General features: G+C 42.9%; 1 protein-coding gene and 2 long non-coding RNA genes across 7 annotated transcripts in view; 2 read left to right on the forward strand and 1 right to left on the reverse strand.

Moving 5' to 3' along the window:
* WARS2 (tryptophanyl tRNA synthetase 2, mitochondrial) overlaps positions 1 to 19,469 on the forward strand; it is a 96,607-nt gene extending 77,138 nt beyond the window's left edge. For all 5 annotated transcript variants that reach the window (XM_060626815.3, XM_060626814.3, XM_078451525.2 and 2 more), the window contains 3 exons: positions 3,188 to 3,273; positions 15,913 to 16,031; positions 18,941 to 19,469. In XM_060626815.3, coding sequence (XP_060482798.3) covers positions 3,188 to 3,273; positions 15,913 to 16,031; positions 18,941 to 19,389 — 654 coding nt within the window. In that variant the 3' untranslated portion in view covers positions 19,390 to 19,469. The remainder of the gene's footprint in view (positions 1 to 3,187; positions 3,274 to 15,912; positions 16,032 to 18,940) is intronic.
* Positions 41 to 10,388, reverse strand: LOC132673874 (uncharacterized). The gene is made up of 4 exons (XR_009608247.3): positions 9,842 to 10,388; positions 3,101 to 3,265; positions 1,990 to 2,136; positions 41 to 365 (listed from the first exon to the last, which is right to left on the reverse strand). It is a non-coding gene; the product is annotated as an uncharacterized LOC132673874 (long non-coding RNA).
* A 265-nt stretch (positions 19,470 to 19,734) lies between the features above and the next one.
* Positions 19,735 to 22,709, forward strand: LOC132673349 (uncharacterized). Its single transcript, XR_009608003.3, has 2 exons — positions 19,735 to 21,700; positions 21,870 to 22,709. It is a non-coding gene; the product is annotated as an uncharacterized LOC132673349 (long non-coding RNA).
* Positions 22,710 to 26,606: the final 3,897 nt, after the last annotated feature.

The raw sequence follows: 26,606 nt of genomic DNA on the forward strand, positions 1-26,606 counted from the left end.
TCCACTGTAATTAACTGGCAGTCAGGCTCAAAGGTTTCCATTGTGGGGAGAAGAAACAACATATTTTATTTAACATTTATACAGGTTGAGTCCAGGCAACAGTTCAAACCCACAGAAAAATGAAGGCTGTACTTTTTCTAGAAAGCTCAACTGAGAAAGATAAGTGGATAATTCATAGTACTTCACTCCCATTTATTTTTGCAGTTGGATAACCTGAGGGTAGGTAGCCCCCATGTACGTCAGCCTTGAATTTCAGTTTCAAGCTTCTTTCTGGCATATTTTCAGGGCCATTGGTTTCTTCAAAAGCTGGTCCAGAAACCTCCACGTGAGTCTCAGCAAGAATCAGAGCTTTCAAGTGGCCGCACCTAAATAAGAGGTAGAGTTAATACTGCAGAATCATTACCTGCCAGGAATTAGAAACAAAATTTTTTAATGTTTTCTACCATATCTGGTTTTAGGCAAGACTTTGCCATTTGATCATAATACTCTAAGTTGAATACTGCAATCCGTTTTATAAGAACTGAATACTAACTTAATGGGAAATGTTCCCACTTTAAAATCGTGTCTGAGGAGCTCCTGATAACACATTACTAGTGAATGCACAAGGCGGTTTCCCCCACTACCCAAAACTAGAACATTCCTCTTTCATAAGCCACAGTGGAGTAGAACCAAGAAGCAAGTGCTACTTCATAAAGGTGAAAATCCTCTTCCGATTTCTTCCAGTTATCAAAAGCAGGCACTACTGTAAGTCTTTTGCGAAAGCAAAGTGGCATAATGAGAACTTTCAGGTAGCAGGGGAAACCTGTATTCTGGAGAAGCCTTCCCTCCAGTCCGTGATATTTTATTTGTGGGGAAAAACATGGGTTTCAAATGCCAGCCTTATCCTAGAGCGTGTTCCTGCCTTCTCTGGTCATTCCTTCATTAACAAATACCATCAAGTCTCATATCACATTAGGCGCTGGGGTTACAGCAGTCAACAGGAGGGACAGAGCAACTCTCATGAGGCTTGTCATCTATTTGGGCAGAGACAATTACACAAGCCATCAGAAACAGTGAACAGAGATCAGAGGGGAGAGTTCCAGGACTATAGAAGGATCTCCGAGCACCTAGCTTGGTTTTGATTAGGGGGGATAGTAGGGTAGAAAGGTAGAAAGAACACTGAAAGTTCTCAGTGTTGCTTGAGGTCAGAGTTATTTAGAAGATTCTACAGGGGGTAACAGAGATGTAAGGCATCTGAGGCACATAATAGACACTCAATAAATATTAATGCTCTCCACATCTCCCCCTTCCTTTGTAATTTCGAGATCCAGTATTCTAATATAGAAAGACTAGGAAGCTAATGCAGTAACAGTTTTTAAAAACTGGGTTCTTTTCCCGTTTGCTCATTTCCAAATTGAGTTTTCATTATCTTTACCCAGTGATCATTGCAAACTGGGCTTTGTAGTGGACATTGTAATCAAGAGATGTACTGAAGGAATTATACATTCAAACTTTCAAGTTTCCTTTGAATGCCTTATAGCATTAGATGCTATAAGCCAGAAACTACTTGAAGTAACCTAAAGAGTTAACTTTGTACCTGACTTCTGGAACATTGACATTAAGAGGGTTAAAGAGGAGCTGTTGCTTTTCAAACCCAGACTCAAAGGGTGTATCTGCATGTTGGTTGGGGAAGCCCGAGTGGTGAGCCCATGAACTTGGTCCTCAGAATCATGCAAGTGTATATATTCAGTTGTTCAGTTCATTCAGAAATAATCAGACCTCAGGGAAGTGATTCATATTAACTAAATGAATAATATCTGTACACCAAAATAACCATGTATCATTTTACAAGAGAGATGCAATGACCAGTAAACTGTACACAATATTCCCTATTAAGTAGTTCTGCCCAGAGAACTGTTACCAAATGTTCTGCCCAAATTACCTGTTATCAATGCTTAGCTGTGGCAAGAGAAATGCTATCACTAGGGCTTATGTTCGGTGGGTACATACTCGTAGCTTGTGGTTGGTATCCATTAATTAAATACTTCTCGTATCTCTTCTGGTGTTACTATCAGCTTCCCCATTAAGGAAATACTTTTCATCTATACAGTCTGTCCTGTACACTGGAATCACTTTATGCCCTCTAGTTTTCAGTACCTACAGATCAAGACAGAGTCACAATTGATTAGATTAAAATTTTCTCTTAGTTTCGTTTTTTAAATGCCACAACTTTTTGTTTTTGGTTTGATTTGGTTTGGTTTTTTAAAGAATTTTTTTTAATGTTTATTTATTTTTGAGAGAGACAGAGAGCATGAGAGGCAGAGAGGCAGAGAGAGAAGGAGACACAGAGCCCAAAGCAGGCTCCAGGCTCTGAGCTGTCAGCACAGAGCCCGACGCGGGGCTCAAACTCACAGACCGTGAGATCATGACCTGAGCTGAAGTCGGACGCTTAACCGACTGAGCCACCCAGGCGCCCCTTGGCTTGGTTTTTTAAATGTGATTTTAAGGGGGACCTTACATTTTGGTCAACAGCACAGGGTGAGACTTTCTGGGAGGTTTCCACAGACACGATATGGTGTTTGATGTTAACTTATCAAATTAATTAATTTGCAGGAATCTAATTTCATTATATTTTCTGACCTTACTTGTGAAATACGGAGTTCATCTGATTTGGAAACTTTAGAATTTAGAAACCCCCCTTGTTTTTCATTTTATTTATGTATTTTTTAATGTTTTAATTTACTTTTGAGAGACAGAGAGTGCGAGCAGGGGGGTGGGGCAGAGAAAGAGGGGGACGGAGGATCCAAAGTGGGCTCTGTGTTGACAGCAGCGAGCCTGATGCGGGTCTCGAACCCAGAACCATGAGATCATGACCTGAGCCGAAGCCAGACACTTAACTGACAGAGCCCCCAGGGCTCCCCAAAAACCAGAAACTCTTATATGCTTGTCTTAATTAAATGGATAAGAAATAGTGGCCGTGCAGGACCCGTTAGAGGGGCAGTGGTGAAGTAGATGTCCCTTATTCCTGCGTGAGCCTGCAGCATGAAGACAAGCCAGCCCCATGGCTAGTGTTGCTAAAAGGAACTGAGATATAATGCTAGTCCTGGTAGCTTCAGATTACCTTTTGCGTGCTTTAAAGATTTCTTTATTTAGCAGTATAATTAGGTGCATGTCGGATTTCATTCTCTCCTCTCTCTTCACCGCACAGGCAAAGACTGCCACCCAGAAGCATGGCGGAACCGCAGGCCTGCTCACGTACCCAGTGCTCCAGGCCGCTGACATTCTGCTGTACAAGTAAGGAGCAGAGCTTACCTCCGGTCTCACACGTACTCATGCTGACAGGAGAGTGAACCGATCCCGAAAAGATTTGGTTCGTGGGGCAAGGGGACATAGAAAGGATTGTGTGAATCAGTTCGCATCTATTCCCCAGTAGGAGGTACAAAATGATAGAAGTATGTTTCCATGTGGAACGAGTAACGTTAAGGGCTAACACCTAAATAGCACTGGCTACGTGTTCAAAACCGTCATAAGTGCTTTATGTGCATTAGCCCACTGAATCTTCACCAAACCTTGTAAAGATAGCATGACTATCATCCCCATTTCACAGATGAGGAAATTAAGTTAGTGATTTGCCCAAAATCATGTAGCTAGCAAAGCTTGGATCCAGGACTTGAGTGTAGAAAGTTTGATGCAGAGTTTCTGTGCTCTTTTTTTTTTTTTAATTTTTTTAATGTTCCTTTATATTTAAAAAAAAAAATTTTTTTTTTAACATTTATTTATTGTTGAGAGACAGAGTGCAAGCAGGGGAGGGGCAGAAAGAGGGAGACACAGAGTCCTAAGCAAGCTCCAGGCTCTGAGCTGTCAGCACAGACACGGGGCTCAAACTCTTGAACCGTGAGATCATGACCTGAGCTGAAGTTGGACACTCAACCGACTGAGCCACCCAGGCACCCCGATGTTTCTTTGTATTTTGAGAGATAGAAGGAGAGACAGATTGTGAATGGAGGAGGGGCAGAAAGAGAGGGAGACACAGAATCCAAAGCAGGCTCCAGGCTCTGGGCTCTCAGCATGGAGGTCAAAGCGGGGTTCGAACTCACGAACTGCAAGATCATGACCTGAGCCGAAGTCGAATGCCTAACCCCCTGAGCCACCCAGGCACCCCGAGTTTTTGTGCTCTTAACCACTCTGTAATGTCTACTTCCCTGGTAATAATTAAACTTCAGGGGTTTTAAGTGTTGACTTCTACAATCTAGACTCTCAAGCAAGGCAGTTTAATACAACTTGTCTGCAATTATGGCAGTCAACCCATGCTTTCCAAGACCTTAGCGGCTAGCTGCATGGACTGTTGACAGAGGAACTGAATTTTAAATTGTGTTTCAGTGTAATTAATTTAAGTTTGAATGGCCACCTGTGCAAGTTTTTCAGCATGATGTTGAGTTGCTCTGCTTGTCCTGGACCCACAGTCCATGCAGTCAGCCAGTGCTATCCTTTATGGCCTCAAACCCTACAACCAGAGGCCGCCAAGACCTGCCCTCTCTTACTGCTGGCCAGAGCTTCTGACCTCATCCCTCTCCCAGTTCTTCCCTGCCATCCCCAAGTCGCCTCCCTCAGCCCTCCATTTGGCCTTCTAGAGAGAAAACTTCCCAATCAGCACGCGCATAGCCAAGCCTTGCTACTATGAACACTTCTGATGAAAAAGAGAAACTCCATGAATCTTTTCCCCCTCCATGGCCTTGATCCTTCCCTAGGAAAACTAGAATTCTTTGCATGTAATTATGATAACAGCATGGAGATGATTGGATATGTACCTTGTACTATGACCCCAGAGCCCTTGTGCAATTAAGATGGAAACAGCCAGAAGAACAGCCTCTTAGCTTTACAAATAAGGAGTGTCCTTTACTACACGCAGGCTATCTTGAACTCCGTTTAAAACGTACACATAAGGATTGTGTGTTGTTTGTTGTATTAACTTGAATGCTGGATTCCCAACAGCATTTACTACTTATAGTAAACTTTTGATTTAGCCTGGAAAATCCAGAACACTTTTCTCCAGGAGTAGCAAAATGAAAGTCTAATAAAGATCTAACATATCTTCCAGCAAAGTGGCATGTTTTCTCACCTGTAAAATGGGAATCATGATTATCATGCACAGGATTATTAAGGGATTAACATGGAATATGGGCCAGGAAGTGCTGTGCCTGGGATCTGTCAGTTGGTCATAACTAGTGATGATTGTCTTTAAGGATTATAAACTCAGGTGATGGGGCGCCTGGGTGGCGCAGTCGGTTGAGCGTCCGACTTCAGCCAGGTCACGATCTCGCGGTCCGTGGGTTCGAGCCCCGCGTCAGGCTCTGGGCTGATGGCTCAGAGCCTGGAGCCTGTTTCCGATTCTGTGTCTCCCTCTCTCTGCCCCTCCCCCGTTCATGCTCTGTCTCTCTCTGTCCCAAAAATAAATAAATGTTGGAAAAAAAAAAAAAAAAAAAAAAAAAAAAAACAACTCAGGTGAAATTTCACTTCCCAGGGGGTCTTCTGTATAGAAGCAAAGGCTGAGATTTTTTAGCACCAGGATATCGAGCCAGTTGATTTCCTTAACAGTTCAAGAACTACAATGTAAAAGTCCTCTAAGCTCAGGGCTGTGAAAAAAGAATAAACTTGAACAAAAGTGACTGCCTCCTTTGTGATACCAGGGAGCACAGAGAGGGAGGGAACCTTTCAGGGCTCTCTTTCATTTTCCTAGCTTTACAGATACAGCCCAGTGAGGTTGAGCAGTTTATCCAAAGCTGCACAGCCTGTCAATGGACCGGGAAGCATCAGAGCATGATTATGACCTCCTAAGGCCTGTGCTGACCCTCCTTAAGGAGTCAACAGTTATATTAGGGGGCAAGATCATCACATAAGTAACTAGGACAATACAAGGTCATGTATACTGAAGTGATGACAAATTTATTTTTACCAGTTGCCCAAAAGACAATTGGCAGGATGATAAAATCCTGCAGTTTCTTTCATCTATGAAGTGGGCCAATGGGACATAGCTCAGGGGTTATTAAACAAATTATGTATGAGTTGACATCACCTACTATATGCTCACTACACACGTTTTAAAAGTACAAGCAACATTTTAAAAGGCTGACATTGGCAAAAGTAGCCCAAGGTCCCCAAATCTGACACATATTCTGCCTAAGCTTATGGATATCTTCTTCGCTTACGGAAAACAATAAGTATTTCAGATGTGGCTGGTATACTTGAAGAACTTTCAGTAGCTTCCTGCCTCACTTTGCCCTGACATAGCAGGTTCTCATAGTTAGTTAATGCTTCCAAGGATAAATAATATCTTTCTAGCATCAGCTACCCTCCAGCCCACTCTCTGGAAGCAAAGAAGTTATCATACTATATATAAATATTCCTTTTTTGACTTCTGATCCAGGGGCACCTGGGTGGCTCAGTTGGTTGAGCGTCCGACTTCGGCTTAGGTCATGAACTCGTGGTTTGGTTCATGAGTTCGAGCCCCGCATCGGGCTCTGTGCTGACAGCTCGGAGCCTGGAACCTGCTTCGGATTCAGTGTCTCTCTCTCTCTCTCTCTCTCTCTCTCTCTGTTCCTCCCCTATTTGCATTCTGTCTCTCTCTCTCTCTCTCTCCATCTCAAAAATAAAGATTAAAAAAATTAAAATAGTGGATATTTGAAGAGAGACAAAATACCCAAAAGTAGCATTTGCTCATAGTATTATTTTGCATCTGCATTATTTTTCTGAATATCCAATTTCAAATAACTAGCTATCTGTTGAGTAAATGTTTCTCTCTTACTTTCTCTCTTTCTCTCTCCACACACACACACACACACACACACACACACACACAGTTGTAATGAACATACAGCAAATACATGTTAAGTACTTGTACTGCTGCTAACCCAGAGAAAGGCACCATGCATGGACGTGAGGCAGAGGGAAAGGAGGAATCAACATGAGGGGGGCATTATTGGGCAGTCACTGTACTAGCCACAGCACACCTGTCATCTATTCAGAGTTTGGGACAGCTCTGTAAGGTAGGTAAGTGATATTATCCCCGTTTTACAGATAAAGAAGTGACATTTTAGAGCGGTGCCACGAAGTCTGCTCGGATAGAGATGACAGTGGTTACCTGGGCCAATCGGTTTCTCTCTCTCAAGAATGCAAACAGAAATACAGGAAGAGGCTAAGAAGATAGCGAAAGCAAAAGCTGACACGACATAGGAAAAGGGAAACAGAGGCCTCAGGAACTGTGAGTCAAGAGAACCAAGACCCGCCAGGAACAGAGTATACAGAGTCCGATGACTGGTCACAAACGTCACCCTTGGTAATAATCCAGAGAAGAGCGTAGTCAGCCCTAATGTCTGAGAATCAGAATCCGACCACTGCCGTTGAGGACAGCGGAGATAATCAGTTCCTGAAACTGCTTTGGAGACTTCTGGCTGTTGAACTACATCCTTTCTCTATGAGGCCGGTCTGCCCCCAATTTGTATGACATCCTGAAAGCTGCCGGCCACATCCTCACCCACAACTGCCAACCAGTAGTGTCTCCTCTTGGTCTTTCACTTTCCAGCTCTGCGGCAAGTGCCTGCGGTAAACCAGAAGCCTCTGGAAATGTGGCTTGCAGGCTGCTAGCCCCTGGAAATAGAGAAATTGCATAGAAGGGAGAGGGTGGGGCTGAGATGTCAACAGATAACCCAGGACACTCTCCTGAAAGCAATAGGAAGCTCTTTGTGATTTTCAGGACAGCGTGAGATGATCCGATGTATACTTTTAAAAGTCAACTGATGGAAGTACAGAGAGTGAGTTGCAGGGGCCAAGAGCAGCTGGGACAGTCTGTTCGGGGCTCTTTCACTAGTCTGTCTGGACCGTGATGGTGTCGGTGAAGATGAAGAGAGTAGGCAAATTTAGGAGATTTGGGGAGGAAAGAGGGATAGAGCTTCCCGATGGAGTGGTGGGTATGAGAAGGGGGTCTCGGTGACCCCACATTTCTGACTCATGCGGCTGGATGGATGGTGCCGCCATCCATGGAGACTGGGAATACTATAAGTGGACTAACCAGAGGAATTTATAACTTCACATGGTGTTTTCTCTCCTCAACTTCACTAGAGGTAAAAATCTTCATTGTATCTCTCACAAGACCCAGCACCAGGCCATGCACATCATAGTCCCGAAGTCGGGAAAGAATCCCTGAATTAGACATCATTACAGTATATCCAACAAGCAGCCAGTGATGGTGAATTCATCCTTTGCGAAAGGAAAAACAGCACCAAACTCCACCCCACCCAGGCTGGTTAGAGGCAACAGCACTGAAAACTCACCAACATAACCAAAGTAGGAAAAAAAGAGAGGAGGACAAAGTTCTGTGAGCAGATATATGTAGGCAATGATTATTCATCTGGACACTAATTTTGCTGGAGGGTGGGGTGGATCCCGAATAAATGTGGATACAACTAGGAACCGAACAAAAGGAAAAAACATGAGTTAGTCACCAGAGAAGAAGATCAGACACATTATTATGTGACAGAAGTTATAACAATCAAAATTATGAAAGGCTTTTGTTTTCTGTTGTATTTAAGGAAGCACAATCAGGATAAGTTAAAAAAAAAAAAAAGAGAGAGAGAGAGGAAGGAAGGACGGAAGGAAGGGAGGGAGGGAGGAAGGAAGAGAAGGGAAAAAAAGACATATTAATATGGATATCATTATATAGGGCATAAATTTTAAAAGAGCAGCTCTAAATTATCTGATGATGAGGACAGAGGTTGAAAATATGAAGAGAATAAGGCCCATAAGTGAGCAGAATCAAAGACAGGCTGAATTAATGTGAAGTGTGAACCCAATGAATGAGAAGTAAGGGCCAAGATAAATTATAGGAGGTGAGGAGAGCAGTAGGAGCAGAGGGAGAAAAGACTAGAAACAAACAAACTAAAATCAGAGGAAAAAGCCAAGCAGGGCAATAAGACCAGGTGAAAAAAATTAAAACTTTTTAATCCTTTTTTCAAAACAGCACAACCTCACAGAATTGTAAGAAAAGAGGCACGGATCTCACAGAAAGCAAAGAGGCATGCAGAGTCATTATGAAAACTAAATGTGTTTTCTGTTTAGGTTGGTTGCTTTGTGGATCTGGAACCATTTTGACATGTGGAAATATTCATTTTGATGTGCCTAAAGTGTATTGATTATGGTAATTGCTTTTTCTATGTTAGCTGCAGTCCATTGTGATTTCCTATGGGCTACTGTAATTGCTTTTTAACCTGCCCTGTTGGCTAATTTGGTTTGGGGGAGTCAAAGTGACCTCTGCGTGTCAGCCTGACTAGAATCACAAGACAGAAGTACCAAAGTCCAGTCAAAGAAGAGAAATGTAGGAGGGGGGTGTTGTGTGTGTTTACCTCCGAGAGGTGCGCATGCGGGCTTATGGGCACGGAAGGAAACCTAAAAAGGAACATTTTTGGTTTTACCACTTAGGAAGCCAGTGACTTTCTGTGTGGAAGAGAACAATGGACAAAGCCAAGCAACCATTTTGTAGAACTTCCTAAATTCATTTACTGACCTTAGACAAAGAGAAACCACTTCCTGATCCATTGTCACGGTCCCTGTGCTTTGCCTGTCCGTTCATTATTCTGTCTCTGTTTTTGCTTAAATTAAAGGGGTTCTCAGAATTCCTATAACATGCTATTTATACCTGGGGATTGCCCAGTCAGATATGTGAACCATCAAATTTGTTTTCTAAATGTATCAGGATCGCTGCCCAGGTCTGTGACTGTCTGTGGGATTATATGCTGGTATTTATGTTTGTGGTATAAATCACCTGGCAAAAAAGGAAAATGATCCTCGTTTGAAAAAAGTCACAACGTACCTCTCATCAAGGTCCCTGATAGTATCAGTCTTTTACCATTTCATACTTCATCATGTCAGATATTAATGAATATCTATTGTATCAACAGCTAGTGTTTATTGAGCTCTACTGTCCAGTATCATGCTTGCTTATCTCCTTTAATCCTTGAAACAATCTTATGAGGTAATAAGCACCATTATGACACCCAATTTACAGAAAAGTAGGAAGCTTGGCTATGGTAACTCACCTAGTAGCTGGTGGAGCTGGGATATGAACTCAGATAGTCTGACTTCTGACTCTGTGCTCTTATCTTATACTGATGACGAACCGATCTTACTATGATTTTTCGCTTGGTATAAATCTATATAGGTCACAGTGCCCTCCTAAGATCATTCATTTATTCAATAAATATTGTCACTTGATCTTAACCAAAAGGCCGAGAAGCCATTACTTACTCAACAAATATTTGTTGAGCTTCTCAAATATGTCAGGCAACTCCTGTAGGTACTGGAAATAGATTCAAAAAGAAGACAAACAAGCTTTCTAAAAGCTTATTTCTCAGCTGGAGAGAAAACAATATACAATTAAATAAACAAATGAAAGAACATAATTAGATTAGGATTAATACTATAAAGAAAATAAATAGGATATGTGGAAAAGAACAAGAGGGAGAAATCAACATTGGAGAGTATGGTTGGGGAAGGCTTCCCTGAGGAGGTGATATGTAGGCTGAGACCTGAAATAAAGGAGCCAGGCTGAGGCAGCTAAGGGAGGAACATTCCCAAATTCTGGAAGAGCCTCACATGCTCACCCAGGTCACTGATACGACCTGTTTGTGGGATTTCACTCCTTAATGCTCCTGACTCTTCTGTTTTGTGTTTGGTTTTCTTTATTTCATGAATTCACTTCTTTTCATTTGATCGGTTTTCTGTCACCACCTATGTTCTCCGTTTTTTGGTCCTGCTTTTATCTTGTGGCAGTGATGCCTTTTTGAATCCCATCGAGGGAACCAAGCAGTTTTCTTTTTTTTTTATGTTTATTTATTTATTTTTGAGAGAGAGTGAGCGAGCACATAAGTGGTGGAGGGGTAGAGAGAGAGGGAGATAGAAAATCCCAAGCAGGCTCCACACTGTTACCATGGAGCCCAACGTGGGGCTCAATCTCACGAACCTTGAGATCATGACTTGAGCTGAAATACAGAGTTGAACCCTTAACCAAGCAACGCCACCCAGGCATCCCAAGCAGTTTTCTTTAAATGCAAAACTATCTGTTTCTTGTGAAAGCTCACTTTCAAATGTCTGATCTTCCTCAGGATCTAAAGGGTAAAGTCCCCCTTCCCTTGTTCCACAGTACTTTTCACGGTCCCATATTGGGCTCTTTTACTTGTCTGTCTGAATTTTATGGGCCGGGTGTTTTAAATCCATATTGGAACAAGGGAACCTTTCAAATAACGTCTGCCAGTCTACGAAAGGCCCTTGTGTCCACCTTCTGCCTCCCTGGCTGCTAGTTGAATTCCCTGCCCAGAATTCAACAGGAGGGCAGGACAGTGTGTCCAACTGCACATGCCAGTCAGCTAGGTTGGTACCGCTGGCCGGAGAGAGAGCTTTCTCCTACCACCTGTCTGGCTCTTTCACTCTCTGAACAGAGGCATTGCATGCAAAAGAGCCTTCACCAGGTAACACTGCTCCCATGTCACATTCTGCTTCAGTGTCTCACCTTCTGCGCTTCCCTTTTTCATTCAACACCTGTAACCTGAGTGCTGTCCTTCGCTGGCCGGGATGTGTTCTGTGTCCTGGGTCCGGCAGTGGCCAAGACAAACAAGGCCCTACCCTCACGGAGCTCTCGTCCCATTCTTGCGAGGATACAATGCACCCTGACCTGCTCCTGCCGCCTCCACTGCTTGTCTGGTTACTTCCTCTTGTCGTGACTGAGTGTCTAAAGAGTCAGGCTGATGAGACAAGGGCCGCCCTGGCGACAGCAGAAGGGTGTCTGCCCCCATGGGTTTGGAAACCCATGGGATGGGTTTCCGGCAATGGGGGCTCTCGCTCTGACCCTACATGGCCACCAGCTCCACCAGTCGCTCTTTCAGTGCTTCTGTTGATCCTCACAGTTCATGAAAAGTCTTCTCAAATTCCGTCTTCAGGTGTAACTCTTGCTGCTAGTTTTAAGTTATTTATAGTTTCTTTGCCTCTATGGGTATTTTAATACGAAATTGACATAGGTTCTCAGAATATAGTGCCAACCTGGAATGCTGGCTCTCCGATGTTGAGTTGGGGAGTAAATGTGGGATAGTCAGTGCCAACATCTAGCAGGAAGGCAGAGATATAGTCCTGACCCTTCAGAGACACAGCAGAGCTAGAGGCAGAGCCCCAGAATCATCAGAGGAGAAGGGACGTGTAGATCCCCAGGGGAAAGCTGATGAGCTCTCTAGTGATGAGAGAGAACCAGTGAGCCAAGATGATGTTTTTAGAAATATCAACACTTAAGGGACAAAAGGGAGAGAAAATAAGCCACACATTGCTCTCTGTTGATTTCTTTTTTCCTCCCCTGTGAAAATTTATACATACATAAATAAATATTCATCAGGTCTTGATTATCCGCTTTGCCAAACAGATGACCCTGGGCTTTTTTCCCCTCACAAATGTCCCCTCTTTGGGGCCAAGCCAGAGAGAAGTTGGAATGAGAGTCAGGTCACGGGCGAACCTCTGGCTGCATAGGCAATGTTCGTGAGCATCCTTCTGAAATACAGTGTAGTACCATTTTAGAATTATTCCCTACATTGCTACCGGTGTCTGAAGGCTTACCAGACTTCAGGCAACTCCGCTAAGCACACGTTGTCTCATTTCACCTCCACAGTAGTATAGGGTAAATATTGTTACTCCCATTTATAGTGAGAAAGTTGCCTATGATAGGAATTCTATGATTTACCCAAAGTCACACAAAACGAGAGTGGCAGAGTCAGGATTTGAAGCTCAGAGCCTGAGCTCTGAGGGCCATATTGCATTCCCACCCCACCCCACCCCACACACACACATGCACACAAACATGCACACATGCACACAGGGCAACTGCATGGCTATTTGAGGGGCTATATGAAAACAACTAATATTCAGAGATTTTTTTTAAATAAATAAAATACATTACTTCCATGCAAAAGAAGTGTCAGAGTTGCTTTCAAACCTATACTTACTCTAAACTTCAAAACATTTATCAGCATTCATTTTGGAAATATACTCTGTGTTATCTTATGACAGAAACAAATATTAGTTTCATTAGCTGACAATCATACCTTGTTATTGACCAGAAAGTACTAAACATGCATTCACCAGATTTACCTCCACAGGACTTTTGGGTTATTGTAAAAGATTATTTTTTTCACTTGAATCAAAATTTCCCACTATATGAATATTCAAAAGAATCTGCTACAAAATCATGTAAATTCTTTACGGTTCTGTAACTATAGCACAGGAATGTTCTTTTTTTTTTTTTTTTTTTAATGTTTATTTATTGTTGAGAGAAAGATTGCGAGTAGGGGAGGGGCAAACAGAGAGGGAGACACAATCCGAAGCAGGCTCCAGGCTCTGAGCTGTCAGCACAGAGCCCAACATGGGGCTGGAACTCACAATCTGTGAGATCATGACCTAGGCCATAGTCAGATGCTTAGCCGACTGAGCCATCCAGGTGCCCCAGCACAGGAATGTTCTTATGCAGCTATTAAAAAATTTTATTAGGGGTGCCTGGGTGGCTCAGTCGGTTAAGCAGCCGACTTCGGCTCAGGTCATGATCTCGCGGTCCGTGAGTTCGAGCCCTGCGTCAGGCTCTGTGCTGACAGCTCAGAGCCTGGAGCCTGTTTCGGATTCTGCCTCTCTCTGACCCTCCACCGTTCATGCTTTGTCTCTCTCTGTCTCAAAAATAAATAAACGTTAAAAAAAAATTTTTTTTTAATTTTATTAATGAAGACCACATAGAAACATGGGAAATACCCATTATGTTAACATGAAAGATGGTATGCATATTATACTGCAATTATGTAAAAATATGCATCCATAGAGACAAGAACAAAGACTAGAAAGTAATTGGCAAAAATAAAAATGATTGCAAAATGAGGGATATTTCAGATTTTTTCAAAATGTTCTCCAGTGTTTTACCATATTAAAATAGCCAGTCTGTACGCTTTGTTTGCTCATGCTCTGGACAGCTTTATGAAGTAGACCAGTAAGTAGCCTGTGGACAGTAATTCACAAGGGAAACATAAGATCTCTGCCAGTTTTTTAAGGACCACTGCTTAACCACAGGGATAGGAGATTTTCCTCTCTATAACAAAGTAGAATAGTTTTCCTCTTCTGAGGCTGTTTTAAAAAGTTGTTATTTTCCCACTCAAAATGTACAATTATCGTGTAAATATCCAAAGTCACTTTCAGGCAGCTGTTTTCACAAGAGGAACATGAAACTGTTTTGATCAAGAAACAACAGCACTTTATTATCTATATTATCAAACGTAAACTCCCCAGCCAAGCATTAAAGACTTAAAATCTCCTATGGGGTGCCTCGGTGGCTCAGTCGGTTAAGCGTCCCACTTCGGCTCAGGTCACGATCTTACGGTTCGTGGGTTCGAGCCACGCGTTGGGCTCTGTGCAGGCAGCTCAGAGCCTGGAGTCAGCTTCGGATTCTGTGTCTCCCTCTCTTTCTGCCCTTCCCCTGCTCAATTCCTGTGTCTCTCTCAAACAAGTAAACATTTAAAAACAGATAGATAGATAGATTAATAAATAAATAAATAAATAAATAAATAAATAAATAAAGACTTAAAATCTCCTGTCTCTTTCCCTAGTAATGCTTCTGGAGAGAGTTTTCCCCATCAAGACTTCTCTGTAATGGCTCATTGTTCCCTTGTTTGACATGCTGCATCATGATCCAGCACTGCAAATTTTATGTATGGGATTAAAATAACCATTAGTGAAGCTCCTATATTCTGACATTTTTGTCTCATGTCTCTATTTTTTAAAAATTTTTTTTCAACGTTTTTTATTTATTTTTGGGACAGAGAGAGACAGAGCATGAACGGGAGAGGGGCAGAGAGAGAGGGAGACGCAGAATCGGAAACAGGCTCCAGGCTCCGAGCCATCAGCCCAGAGCCCGACGCGGGGCTCGAACTCACGGACCGCGAGATCGTGACCTGGCTGAAGTCGGACGCTTAACCGACTGCGCCACCCAGGCGCCCCATCATGTCTCTATTTTTTAATAAAATAAAATAAAATATTGCGGGATACAATTCAGGTCTCCTTTTTTCTTTTCCCCAGACCCACTGCCCTTCCCTCCTCTTCTGGGGGCAGCTACAGTCATGGCTTTGTGCAGGGGTGGGGGCCGCTTCCGTGTGTCATCCTACTTACATATGCAGCTGTAAACAATAGACAATACTTTAAGATCTGCACGTCCGTGTACTCTACGTGTCTTCTGCGACTTGGTTTCTTCATTCAACATTGTTTTCAAGATCTGTCTGCATTGTAATGATAGATTTGTTCATTTATTTCAAGTTCCCTGCAGCATATTAATTGTGCTGTGATTGCAATTCACTGAAAAACGAAGGAGCATATTCCAAAAAGATCTTGAGTTACTCCCTGTATGACAGGGAGGAAAAACCCTTGCCGGAAGAGCTTTCTGCCATCTTTGATTTGAAGAGTGGATTGGAGCGGCTTTCAAGTGTGAGCGCAAGCTCTGGAGTAAAAAGCATCTGGCCAGGGCTAGGGTAATATGTGCTGACTGGGCGAGGGAACAGGAGTGGTTTTAAAATACAATTATGCTTAGAGCATATGCTATTTAAGATACCATTCCTCCCTCCCAGCAAGATCCTGTCACACTGGTGTTGATGGCTGTATTCTTCTGCTATGGAAGAAACAGAACTAGAGTTGACAAATGTCTCTTTGGCATTTGTCTGATACGTAGATAAAGACTTGGGCCTCAATATTCCCTCTGTAGTTGGTGAACATTTGTTGAACACCAACAGTGAAATAGGCACAGGAAAGGCAGCTGCTTGCAATATCATCTCAGTATAAGCAGGAGCCTTGCTGAGTGTTTCTGTCTGTCTTTTATTAAAGGTCCACACACGTTCCTGTCGGGGAGGATCAAGTCCAGCACATGGAGCTAGTTCAGGATCTAGCACAAGGGTTTAACAAGAAGTATGGGGAGTTCTTCCCGGTGCCCAAATCTATCCTAAGTAAGTAACACACATATGACTGTTAAATCAGGCCATGTTTCCAAGACAGGACTGGATAATGGACCAAGGCTTGGGATTTCTCCGGGGCTAAACTCGGCTTTCTTGTGGACAGGCTTCAGGGTTTGTAACTAGAATCCCCATCTTTCTCTGTACTGTGGTAGACCTTGTTAGATTATTGGATAAAATAACTAAAAAAGTTTGAAAAGTATGGGAAAGGCTAAAAATGAAAAATAATCAAATTCATTAAATTATATAATACATATATATATATTTGGTAAATTATATAATATTTTGAGAGTATGGAAAGACTTAAAATGGAAAATAATCATTTTTATTAAAAAGGATTATATAATTTACCAATTATATATATTTGGTAAATTATATTGTATGTATATTGAAAACATATTAATAAATCAATGTGTTAATATTGTATTATTAATATATCGTATATTAATATTTTATATATTTAATACTTTATAATGAATTACATATATATACACACACACATACTTCCCTGGTTTATGGATGGGGATACTAATGGTTGGCAAAGCTAATTTTGCATCCAAGACATATATCAAGTTGGTGGCAAAGCTCTTCTGATTTTTTTTTTTTTTTTTTAATGTGCATTTATTTTTGAGAGAGACAGAGTGCAAGCGGGGGAGGGGCAGAGAGAGAGGGAGACACAGAATCTGGAGCAGGCCCCAGGTTCTGAAAACTCTTCTGATTTCAAAGCCAGTCGACCTTGCCTTCCCTGCTCACAAGAGAACAGTCAGAAGACAGAACTGCTGAGTCATCAGCTAGATAAAACAAGAGGGCACTGATCGTTCCCACACTCTCCCTTCCTAAATGCACGACATCGACAGAATGTACCGTCCACCCAGTGGATCTGACACAGCACCTGCAGCTTGTGAGGTAGTACTGGTCTGGAATCTTCTCGAGGAAAGAAGCTGTGAATCTCTATCAATATTTCAGTAGCGATGCAGATTTGTGGCAAGGGCAGAGATCACTGAGCCTAATTAAACTGAGCGTTTATTAAACTGACTGCATTTACGTGGGCCCAGTATCTGATCAGAAGCAAAAGGCAGGTATAAATTTCTAAGCTATTGCAACGGTTTGCACAAATAAAAACCGGGCCTTCCATGCATTGAAACCTTCTTTTAGCAATAAGTAATATTTTAATGCTTTTGCCTATTATTGTTTTACCTATTTCAACTTGATAAGTTTCTGTAATAGCCATAAAATAGGCAATTATTAAAAACACTGGTTTATAAAGCACAGCTTAACATCTTGATTCTATCAGAGCAGTAAGTGACTCACTTCTGTGTGTGTGTGTGTGTGTGTGTGTGTGTGCGCGCGCGTGCACGCACACACGTTGGTATATACTATATAACTGGATAAAGAAATGAAAGCATTGCCACAGATTGTTAAAATTTGTTGGGGGCAGGAAGGGCAGTGGTTGTAAAGGACAGAGAGTGATTAGCTAATAGAGAAAGAGAGAAGGAAAGAAATAGATCAGACTTTTTAAAAAGGTAGGCACAGCTAAGTATGATGGATATATTTTCATTTGTGTACGATTATACAGTTTATGAGTATATATGCATTAAGAGATGCATGAAAATATGATCAACAAAATGTTAACAGTATTATTACATATTACAGGTGATCTTTATTTTCATGCTTATATAAATGGCTTGAATTTTTCACTATGAGTATTTGGTATTTATATAATCAGATAAAAATAATAAAGCCGGGGCGCCTGGGTGGCTCAGTCGGTTGAGCCGCCGACTTCGGCTCAGGTCATGATCTCACGGTCTGTGAGTTCGAGCCCCGCGTCGGGCTCTGTGCTTACAGCTCAGAGCCTGGAGCCTGTTTCGGATTCTGTGTCTCCCTCTCTCTGACCCTCCCCCATTCGTGCTCTCTCTCTGTCTCAAAAATAAATAAACGTTGAAAAAAAATTTTTTTTAAAAATAATAAAGTCATTTGGCAAGAAATAACAAGTGTTGGTGAGGATGTGGAGAAAAAGGAACCCTCATGCACGATTGGTGGGACGCAAACTGGTGCGGGCACTGTGGAAAACAGTGTGGAGGTTCCTCAAAAAATTAAAAATAGAACTACCGTATGATCTGATAATTTTACTGTTGGGTATTTACCCAAAGAAAAGGAAAACACTGATTCAAAAAGATATATGCACCCCTGTGTTTATCGCAGCATTATTTTATTTATAGCCAAGATATGGAAGCAACAACCCAAGTGTCTGTCAACAGGTGATGGAAAAGGGGGATGTGGTGTATATATACGCAATGGAGTACTGCTCGACTATAAAGAAGGATGAGATCATGCCATTTGAGACAGGCTGGGTGGACCTAGAGAGTATTATGCTAAGTGAAGTAAGTCAGACTGAGAAAGACAACTACCACATGATTGCACTCATAAGCGGAATCTTAAAAGAGTCAACAAAAAGCAGAATCAGGCCTATGAGTACAGAGAACAAACTGATGATTCCCTGAGGGGAAGGGGGTTTGGGCCAAAGGGGTGAAGGGGAGAGGGAGGTACAGGCTTGTAGTTATGGAATGAAGGAGTCAGGGGAACAAAAGGCACAGCGTAAGGAATGGGGTAATAGCATTGGAGGGTTAGATGGGGTAGATGGGGTAATAGCATTGGAGGGGACAGGTGGTAGTTATACTTGCAGTGAACATGGCATGATGTCTGGATTTGTCAAATCACTACGTTGTACAACAGTTGGTGTACGACTGTGTGTCAACCATCCTCAATAATAATAATAATAACGTCATTTGGTATTCTCTGCACGTTTTAAGATCTAGACACTGACATTCCTGGTGATGTTTTCTGATTTTGGTGTTGTCTTCTGGTTTTGGTTTCGGTGTGTGTGCGTTGGCGTTTTCCCCCAGCATCGATGAAGAAGGTCAAATCCCTCCGTGATCCTTCGGCCAAAATGTCCAAGTCGGACCCTGATAAACTGGCCACCGTCAGAATAACGGACAGCGCGGAGGAGATTGTGCGGAAATTCCGCAAGGCTGTGACGGACTTCACGTCGGAGGTGACCTACGAGCCGGCCCGCCGGCCGGGGGTCTCCAACCTGGTGGCCATCCACGCGGCCGTGACCCGCCTCCCCGTGGAGGAAGCGCTCCGCAGCGGCGCCGGCATGGACACGGCCCGCTACAAGCTGCTGGTGGCCGACGCTGTGATTGAGAAATTTGCGCCAATTAAGAGAGAAATTGAAAAACTGAAGATGGACAGGGACCACTTAGAGAAGGTTTTACAGGTCGGGTCAGCAAAAGCCAAAGAATTGGCACACCCCGTGTGCCAGGATGTGAAGAAATTGGTAGGGTTTCTGTAGGAAGCTTCAATCCCAGAAAGGTGTTTATGCCTTGTGGTCTGTGCACTCCAATAAAGGCAGCTTTCCTCACAAACGAAAAATTGTGGCTTGGGGATGTTTAATTTGGTACCCATGATTATTTGCTTCATTTGATAAATAATGATTTGTAGCCTTCAAATAGAGCAGTATTCTAAATCATCAGCAAAATGCTGTGGCTAAAGGAAGGAGGGAGTGGGGGAAGAAGGAGGGAAGGAGGGAGGAAGGGAGAAAGGAGGGAAGAAGGGAGGGAGGAGGGAGGGAAGGAAGGAGGAAGGGAGAGAAGGAAGGAGGAAGGGAGAGGAGGAAGGAGGAAGGGTCTGAAGGAAGGAGGGAGGGAGGGAGGAAGGAAGGCAGACAGGCATAAGTATCTGAACCCTCAATTATTTGAGGCATACTCCTTACCCTGAATGTAGGTACACAAATGTGATTGAGCTGAGCAGCGATTTGGCAAATGGGGGTATCATTTGTGTCTCCAGAGTACGTATTACTAGGCTTGCTCCACTTTATGTGTCCCAACACTTTGAAATGTTGTTATTGTTGTTATTGTTGTTATTGTTTAAGTAATCTCTATGCCCAGCGCCCAACATGGGGCTCAAACTCATCACCTGGAGATGAAGAGTCACACACTCCCCGAACTAAGCCAGCCAGGTGTCTGTCTGTCCCAAACCTTTTAAAAAGTAGTATATAGAGTCTAGAATCCTTAGGATCCCATTTGGGCCAATTTGTATTGAGATCTTATAAAAACTCAGTTGATATATATTATGATTCATTTGTCACTAAGATAGTGCCTGCCTAAATGTATTTAAGCTGCTTAAATTGCTCCCTATGAGACTGCGTTGACTGTCCTAACAAGTATTTTTGTTTTTTTTTGTTTTGTTTTGTTTTAATTCAGAAATGCATGATACAATCTTCTGAGAAGGTTGCATTTCAACTTGATTTATTTCTAGTGCAAGAACGCAAGTTCCTGGATTCTGTTTGTACTACGTGCTTCCTTGCCTTCACCTCTAGTTCAGTATCACCACCCCTCTGGGAAGTATATGAGGGGGAGTGCCATTTTACACCCAAGGACAGTGAGGGTTAGCTTGTGCAAGATCACTCAGTAAGAAGCAAGTGCAAGATAAAAGCCTTCACTCCTTAAAGAGTAGTACTTTTCTCATCAGCACAGAACCAAGAGAGGCCACGCGTATGAGACTCCAAACATTCTTATTTTGAAGGTGATTACTCGAAATGTAAGACCTGAGCTATGGAGGCTGTTTATATTGATAACCCAACCAATGGCCGCCTGCTTTAAATTTGCTCAAAATCCCCAAGGCAAGTCCTGAGCCCTGTCTCCTATGTTTTATGCAGAGACACCTCAAAGTATATTTTGCCAGACTACAAGAATAGTGAGGCCTGCCAGATCAGATTTTCCCAATTACCAGAAGCTTCTCACCTCACCTCTACCTCAGCCTCTCTGAGTCATAACCAGTCACCCTAAAACCTAGCTTCTCTGCACTTTCTGAATATGGAAATGACAATCCTGACTTACCACACCCAGACCTGTTAAAAAGATTGATTTTGTAAGAAAAATTGCATGTAAGTTTTTTGCCAGTGGGTACCATGGTCACTTTTAACCATAAGAGACTGGTATGTTAGGCAAAGAATTTGTGCTCATATTTTTTTTAAGTTTTATTTATTTATTTTCAGAGAGAGACAGAGTGAGGGGAGGGGCAAAGAGAGAGGGAGAGAGAGGATCCCAAGCAGGCTTCACATTGTCAGCCTGGAGCCTGATGCAGGGCTCGAACTCATGAACTGTGAGATCGTGACCTGAGCTGAAATCAAGAGTCAGACGCTTAACTGACTGAGCCACCCAGGCACCCGCCTTACTCATGTTTCTTATGAGAAAAAAGTAGAGTGGTCCTTTTAGAAGAACAGATATAAAAACACAAGATACTGCATCCTGGAATCCACCCCAAGTCCAAATCCTTTTTGGGATCTTTTCTTGGAAGGGGTATCTATAGTCCTAGAACTTCTTTGGGCATATTTCCTCCAAAGCTCTTTTTTTTTTTTTCCTTTCAAAGGAACCGTAGTATGAATACTGGAAAATGACAAAATTAAAGATGGATCTACCAAACCAATTTTTGTGTGTGTGTGTGTGTGTGTGTGTGTGTGTGTGTGTGTGTGTGTGTGTAACCCACTTACAACACCTTTCATCCACAGAACTAAAGGCACCATGGAAAGAACCTCTGAGGAGAAAAACTAGGGGACTTGTGATAACTTCCAAAGAACAAAGCCCTCACAGGCGAGGGTGAGGGTGAGTGTTCTGCTCTTATTGTCTTTGAAAGTGACCTGAGGGCTCATCACGTCCAAAATCCATGTGCATAGTGATTGAGAGATGTGCCCAGTGATCTCAGGAAGTAGAAAAATGAGCCAAGACAAGAACCTAGATCTCTTCTCACATCCTTTCCACCTACCATTTGCAGGCCTCAGCACAGTCTTTTCACAGAGATGAAGAATAGGAAGTCTAACTGGTGGCTCACCTCAGGAGGTGATTTTAATTGTCATTTTCCATATGTTTTGTGGAGAATTAAAATGATGAAAGGTATTTCAGACGGCAGTAATCATGGCCATGTAACTTGGTGTTCTGGAGCTCTGGCAACTGACAAACCCCATTTCAAACCCACTTTGACAGACTGTCGCTTGGAATACATTGGGAGTATCTTGTCCTTTGTAGGTGCCTCACAAACATTTATGAAAATAATGTCAGAAAATGAGTTAGAGAGATCTATTAAGGTGTGGGTTGTTTGTGTTTCAGAAACCTTGATGCTGATCCTAAAACACTAAATAACACTCCCGAGTTCTCACATGTATCAGGCACTATGCCAAGTGTCTTACCACAGTGCTTTCCCAGGTGTGGTTCCCTGACCCGCAGCCTGGGCACCACCTGGGAACTTGTCAAGAATGCAGATTCTCTGGGGGCGCCTGGGTGGCTCGGTTGGTTTGGCATCTGACTTCAGCTCAGGTCATGATCTCACAGTTCGTGGGTTCGAGCCCCGCGTCGGGCTCTGTGCCGACAGCTCGGAGCCTGGAGCCTGCTTCGGATTCTGTGTCTCCCTCTCCCTCTGTCCCTCCCCCACTCAGGCTATGTGTCTCTTCCTCTCAAAAATGAATAAATATTAGAAATTAAAATTTAAAAAAAGAATACAGATTCTCTAGCTCTACCCAGACCTACTGAGTCAGAAATGTGGGGCATGAACCCAGCAATCTGTGTTTTAACAACCTTCCAGGCGATCCTGATGAACAATAAACTTGGAGAACCACTGCTTGATATGTATTCTCTCATTTAATTCTCTATCCCAATACAGTGATACTATTGTCAATTTCATATTACCAAGGACGAAACTGAGGCATGAGAGTGCTCTGTAGGTGCTCACCAGCCTCAGTGGCTATCGGCTAGTGGACTGGACAGTGCAGATAGAGAATATTCCATCATCACCAGAACGTCTACTGGACAAGGCTGTGTGAAGCATTCAGCTTACTGAATTTGCTTGTAGCAGGTCAAACACATATAGGTCAGGACTCTCCCTGGAGAGTTCTTCAACTAGAGAATTCATGAAGATGTTAAAAGGATGAGTTAAGAATGACAGACCATTGAGTTCCCCAAACAGTACTTCAGTAATAAGAGCTAACATGTATTACATGCACTTGCTCTATGCTGGGCACTTTGTGTGTTTAGACGCAATATCTCATTTAATATTTCTATCGGGCTATATGATAGGAATTATTAGTGCTACTTTTTCAAGTAAGTAAACAAAGAGTCAGCAACTTGCATAAAGTCACACACGTATTAGTCTCTAGTATCTCCTAGTTAGGAGCTCACTGATACCCCTTAACTAGTATGCCCAAGGGAGGGGTCCGCCCCTCCCTGACTAGTCTAGAGTCTTCTCTCAAGAACTTGTGATCCTCTCCTGTGTGTCCCTTGACCTTAGCCCTCACTTCTCCCTCCTTGCCTCCTTCCTTCCTATGCTTCTTGCTTCAGTGCTCCTACAATTCTTCCCCAGAAGTTCTTCGTGTGTGCACCCAGCAGGGTCTAGTTTGCTTTTTCCTGCAGCTTTATTTTCCTCCAGTTCTCACCGTCACATGCTGTGTGCCCATGTTCCTAGCTTAACAGTGGTGACTGTGCCACGTGGCGGCTCTTGGTCTCTTTCACATAACAACTCTGTTCTCATTGCCTCTGTGTTCTCCCTGTGTGATCAACATGCTCTTTTCACTCTGTCAACCAGAGGGGTCTTTTGGAATCTCTTCGGCCGGCAAGAGTCCATTCTTCCCGGAAGTTGAGCTGAAAACAGATTGCCTATCACTACCATGTCACTTTTCCAAGTACCCCCATAGGCAGAACAACCTGGAGGCTCTACTGTTAATCATTTAAAGTTCTCATCTGTTAACTTCCAATAATTCTGCTCTACTGGCGAGGCAGGGGTTGCCTTCTTTGTCCAGGAAGGAAACTGGTTTAGAGCTTCGGTGACTTATCCTCAGATATGTAATTCAGCATTGTGACAAATGTTTACGTAGGGCCTCCTTTGTGAAAGGCACAGGGGAAATACAATATGCCAGTAGGTTAGAGGAGGACCCACAGAGATGCTAGCTGGAAAATAGTGAGCATAGGAATGAAAGATTGACCAAGATGTTTGGGGAAGGAATAAAATAGATATATGATAGGAGAAAGGGCTTTCCACTCAGAAACTAGGACACGGAAACATGAAAGCATTTAGGGAAAAGCAAATCCATACAGTAAGTGGCAAAATGAGAATGGAAATACGAGGTTAAACTATACAAAATTGTCAACATTGGATTGTTATTTTTTACCAAAACACCAGTAGTTCAGTGTGGACCAACCTCATCTATCCAATGAACAACCATTTTGTCAGGCACCTGTTTTACAGGTACCATCAAAGCACCAAGAATTAGAAATGACACACAGTCTCAAGAGATGTCTCTCAGAGATGAACATGGAAAGCCAGTGAGAGGTAGAACCAAAGGCTTCTGGGTCTTGTACCTCTCCTGGACACACGCCATTAACTATGGCATTTAATTATTTGAAAAATGGCTCACTCGGTGGCTCTGAAATAAACAGAATATTTAGTATTTGATATAACCATGTTGGCTCTGTAGGATGCAGACTCTTTTTTTTTAATACCCCCCCCCACCCCATCCCTACCCACATACACACATGGTAAACCAGGCTGACGGTCATCATTTTCTGAAAGTGTTTCTGAAAAGCCCATGGTGTGCCTTTAAATGACTCTATTTAGAATAACTTGATCTGGGGCGTCTGGGTGGCTTGGTTGGTTAAGCGTCCGACTTCGGCTCAGGTCATTATCTCACGATCCGTGAGTTCGAGCCCCGCATCGGGCTCTGTGCTGACAGCTCAGAGCCTGGAGCCTGTTTCAGGTTCTGTGTCTCCCTCTCTCTCTGCCCCTCCTCTGTTCATGCTCTGTCTCTCTCTGTCTCAAAAATAAATAAAAACATTTAAAAAAATAAAAATAAAAAAAATTTAGAATAACTTGATCTGATTTTACATAGTCACTGTCTTATCATATCCACCTTAACCCCGTTTTCAAATAAAATTTTTAGACACGGGCTTCCTGGGAAGACAGCTGTGACTCTTCTTTTATCTGTGAATTCAGGGTGAAGAAATATGTGTGCCTGGCATTTACCACCAGATCGCCCCCCACTAGCCTGTCCACAGAGAAGCCTATCGAGAGCAACTGTCAGTTCAAATAGATTATCTAGAGAGTTCCCTTAGCTTGCAGCAGCCTCCCCCCCACACCAAAAAAAAAGAGGAAATCCTATAATAATTTAAACACACACACACACACACACACACACACACACACACACAAGTATTATGCGGGTAGTCCAGACATGACCACGGGACCAGACCTGGGGAGAGGTGTTCCCACTAAGAACCAGACAGCCAGTGAGCAAGATGGGTGTTATTCTTTAGCCGTATTCTAGAAGAAAGTTCTTATACTAAAAGGAGAGGTGAGGCCTTGTGGGAATGCAAAGCCATAAAATTGAGTTTTAGGATGGATTCCCCTCCTGGGAATTAACAAATTGCGGTACTTCTGAAGTTGCTGATTCCTGCATTGTCCTCCCTGGATCAGCCACTATTATGACTTCCAAGCCATCCTCACACCTTCTACAGCTTTGTATTCTTCTTTTGAGGAAAGCACATCCTGATGCCCCTTTGACGTACTGGCACTTTACTATGTCAAGGTAGACAGAAGAGTTTTTGCCTTTTGATCCATCTAAGTTCCAAAGTAACAACCTCTCTATTCAGCTTATGCTTCCCCACCCCCAGAAGACAATAGGTCCAGATACACAAAGAGTACTTACTGTACTTATGGTTCAGATTTTCATCATTTTACGTGTGGATTTGCCATAAAATTGTTGTGTGGCAACTCCTCACTATGCCCGCGTATCTAGTCTCTCCTTCCTTTTTAGTAATGGAATCCTCTCCCTTAGTTTTAGGAGAGAACATACTGCCAAGTAGGAACTACATTTCCCAGCCTACCCTTCAGTGAGGTATGGATCTGTGCGTTTGTTCTAGCCAATGGGATACGAGCAAAGGTGATATGTGCAATTTCTAAGACACAGCTTTTTTAAAGCAAGTTGCTTCCCCTTACCACCACCCCCCACTTCTGGAAGAGCCTGTTGGACCAATGGCTGGAAGACACAAGAGAAAGATAGGGGGAATCAACCCCTGAGCCTGGGTCCCTGGACCCACTAAGCAGTGCTGCCTTCCTGCCCTGGATTGCACCACCTATCGCTGGACTGTTATGTGAGAAATAAACATTCATCATATTTAAGCCACTTTATCTTGAGATCTCTTTGTACCTTAGCTATTATCCCAACTAATACACTCATCTTACTAGACTGTTTATCTAATGTCTTCCTTCCCAGTTGGGTTACTTCAATTCAACCATTTTGTGGGAGCCTTACCATGTGGTGAGACAGTGTTTTTCAAAGTAGGGTTCCCAGACCAGCGGCATCATCCTCGCCTGGGAATTGTTAGATATGCTAATCCACAAACCTCTACCCCAGCCTTCCTGAATGAGAAGCTCTGGGGGTGGAGCTCAGCAGTGGGTTGTTTTGTTTTGTTTTGTTTTGTTTTTAAGTTTATTTTGAGAGAGAGAGCACATGCTCATGTGGGAGGG

The sequence above is a fragment of the Panthera onca genome, chromosome C1 (genome assembly GCF_046562875.1).
Source record: "Panthera onca isolate mPanOnc1 chromosome C1, mPanOnc1 haplotype 2, whole genome shotgun sequence".
Taxonomy (NCBI): domain Eukaryota; kingdom Metazoa; phylum Chordata; class Mammalia; order Carnivora; family Felidae; genus Panthera; species Panthera onca.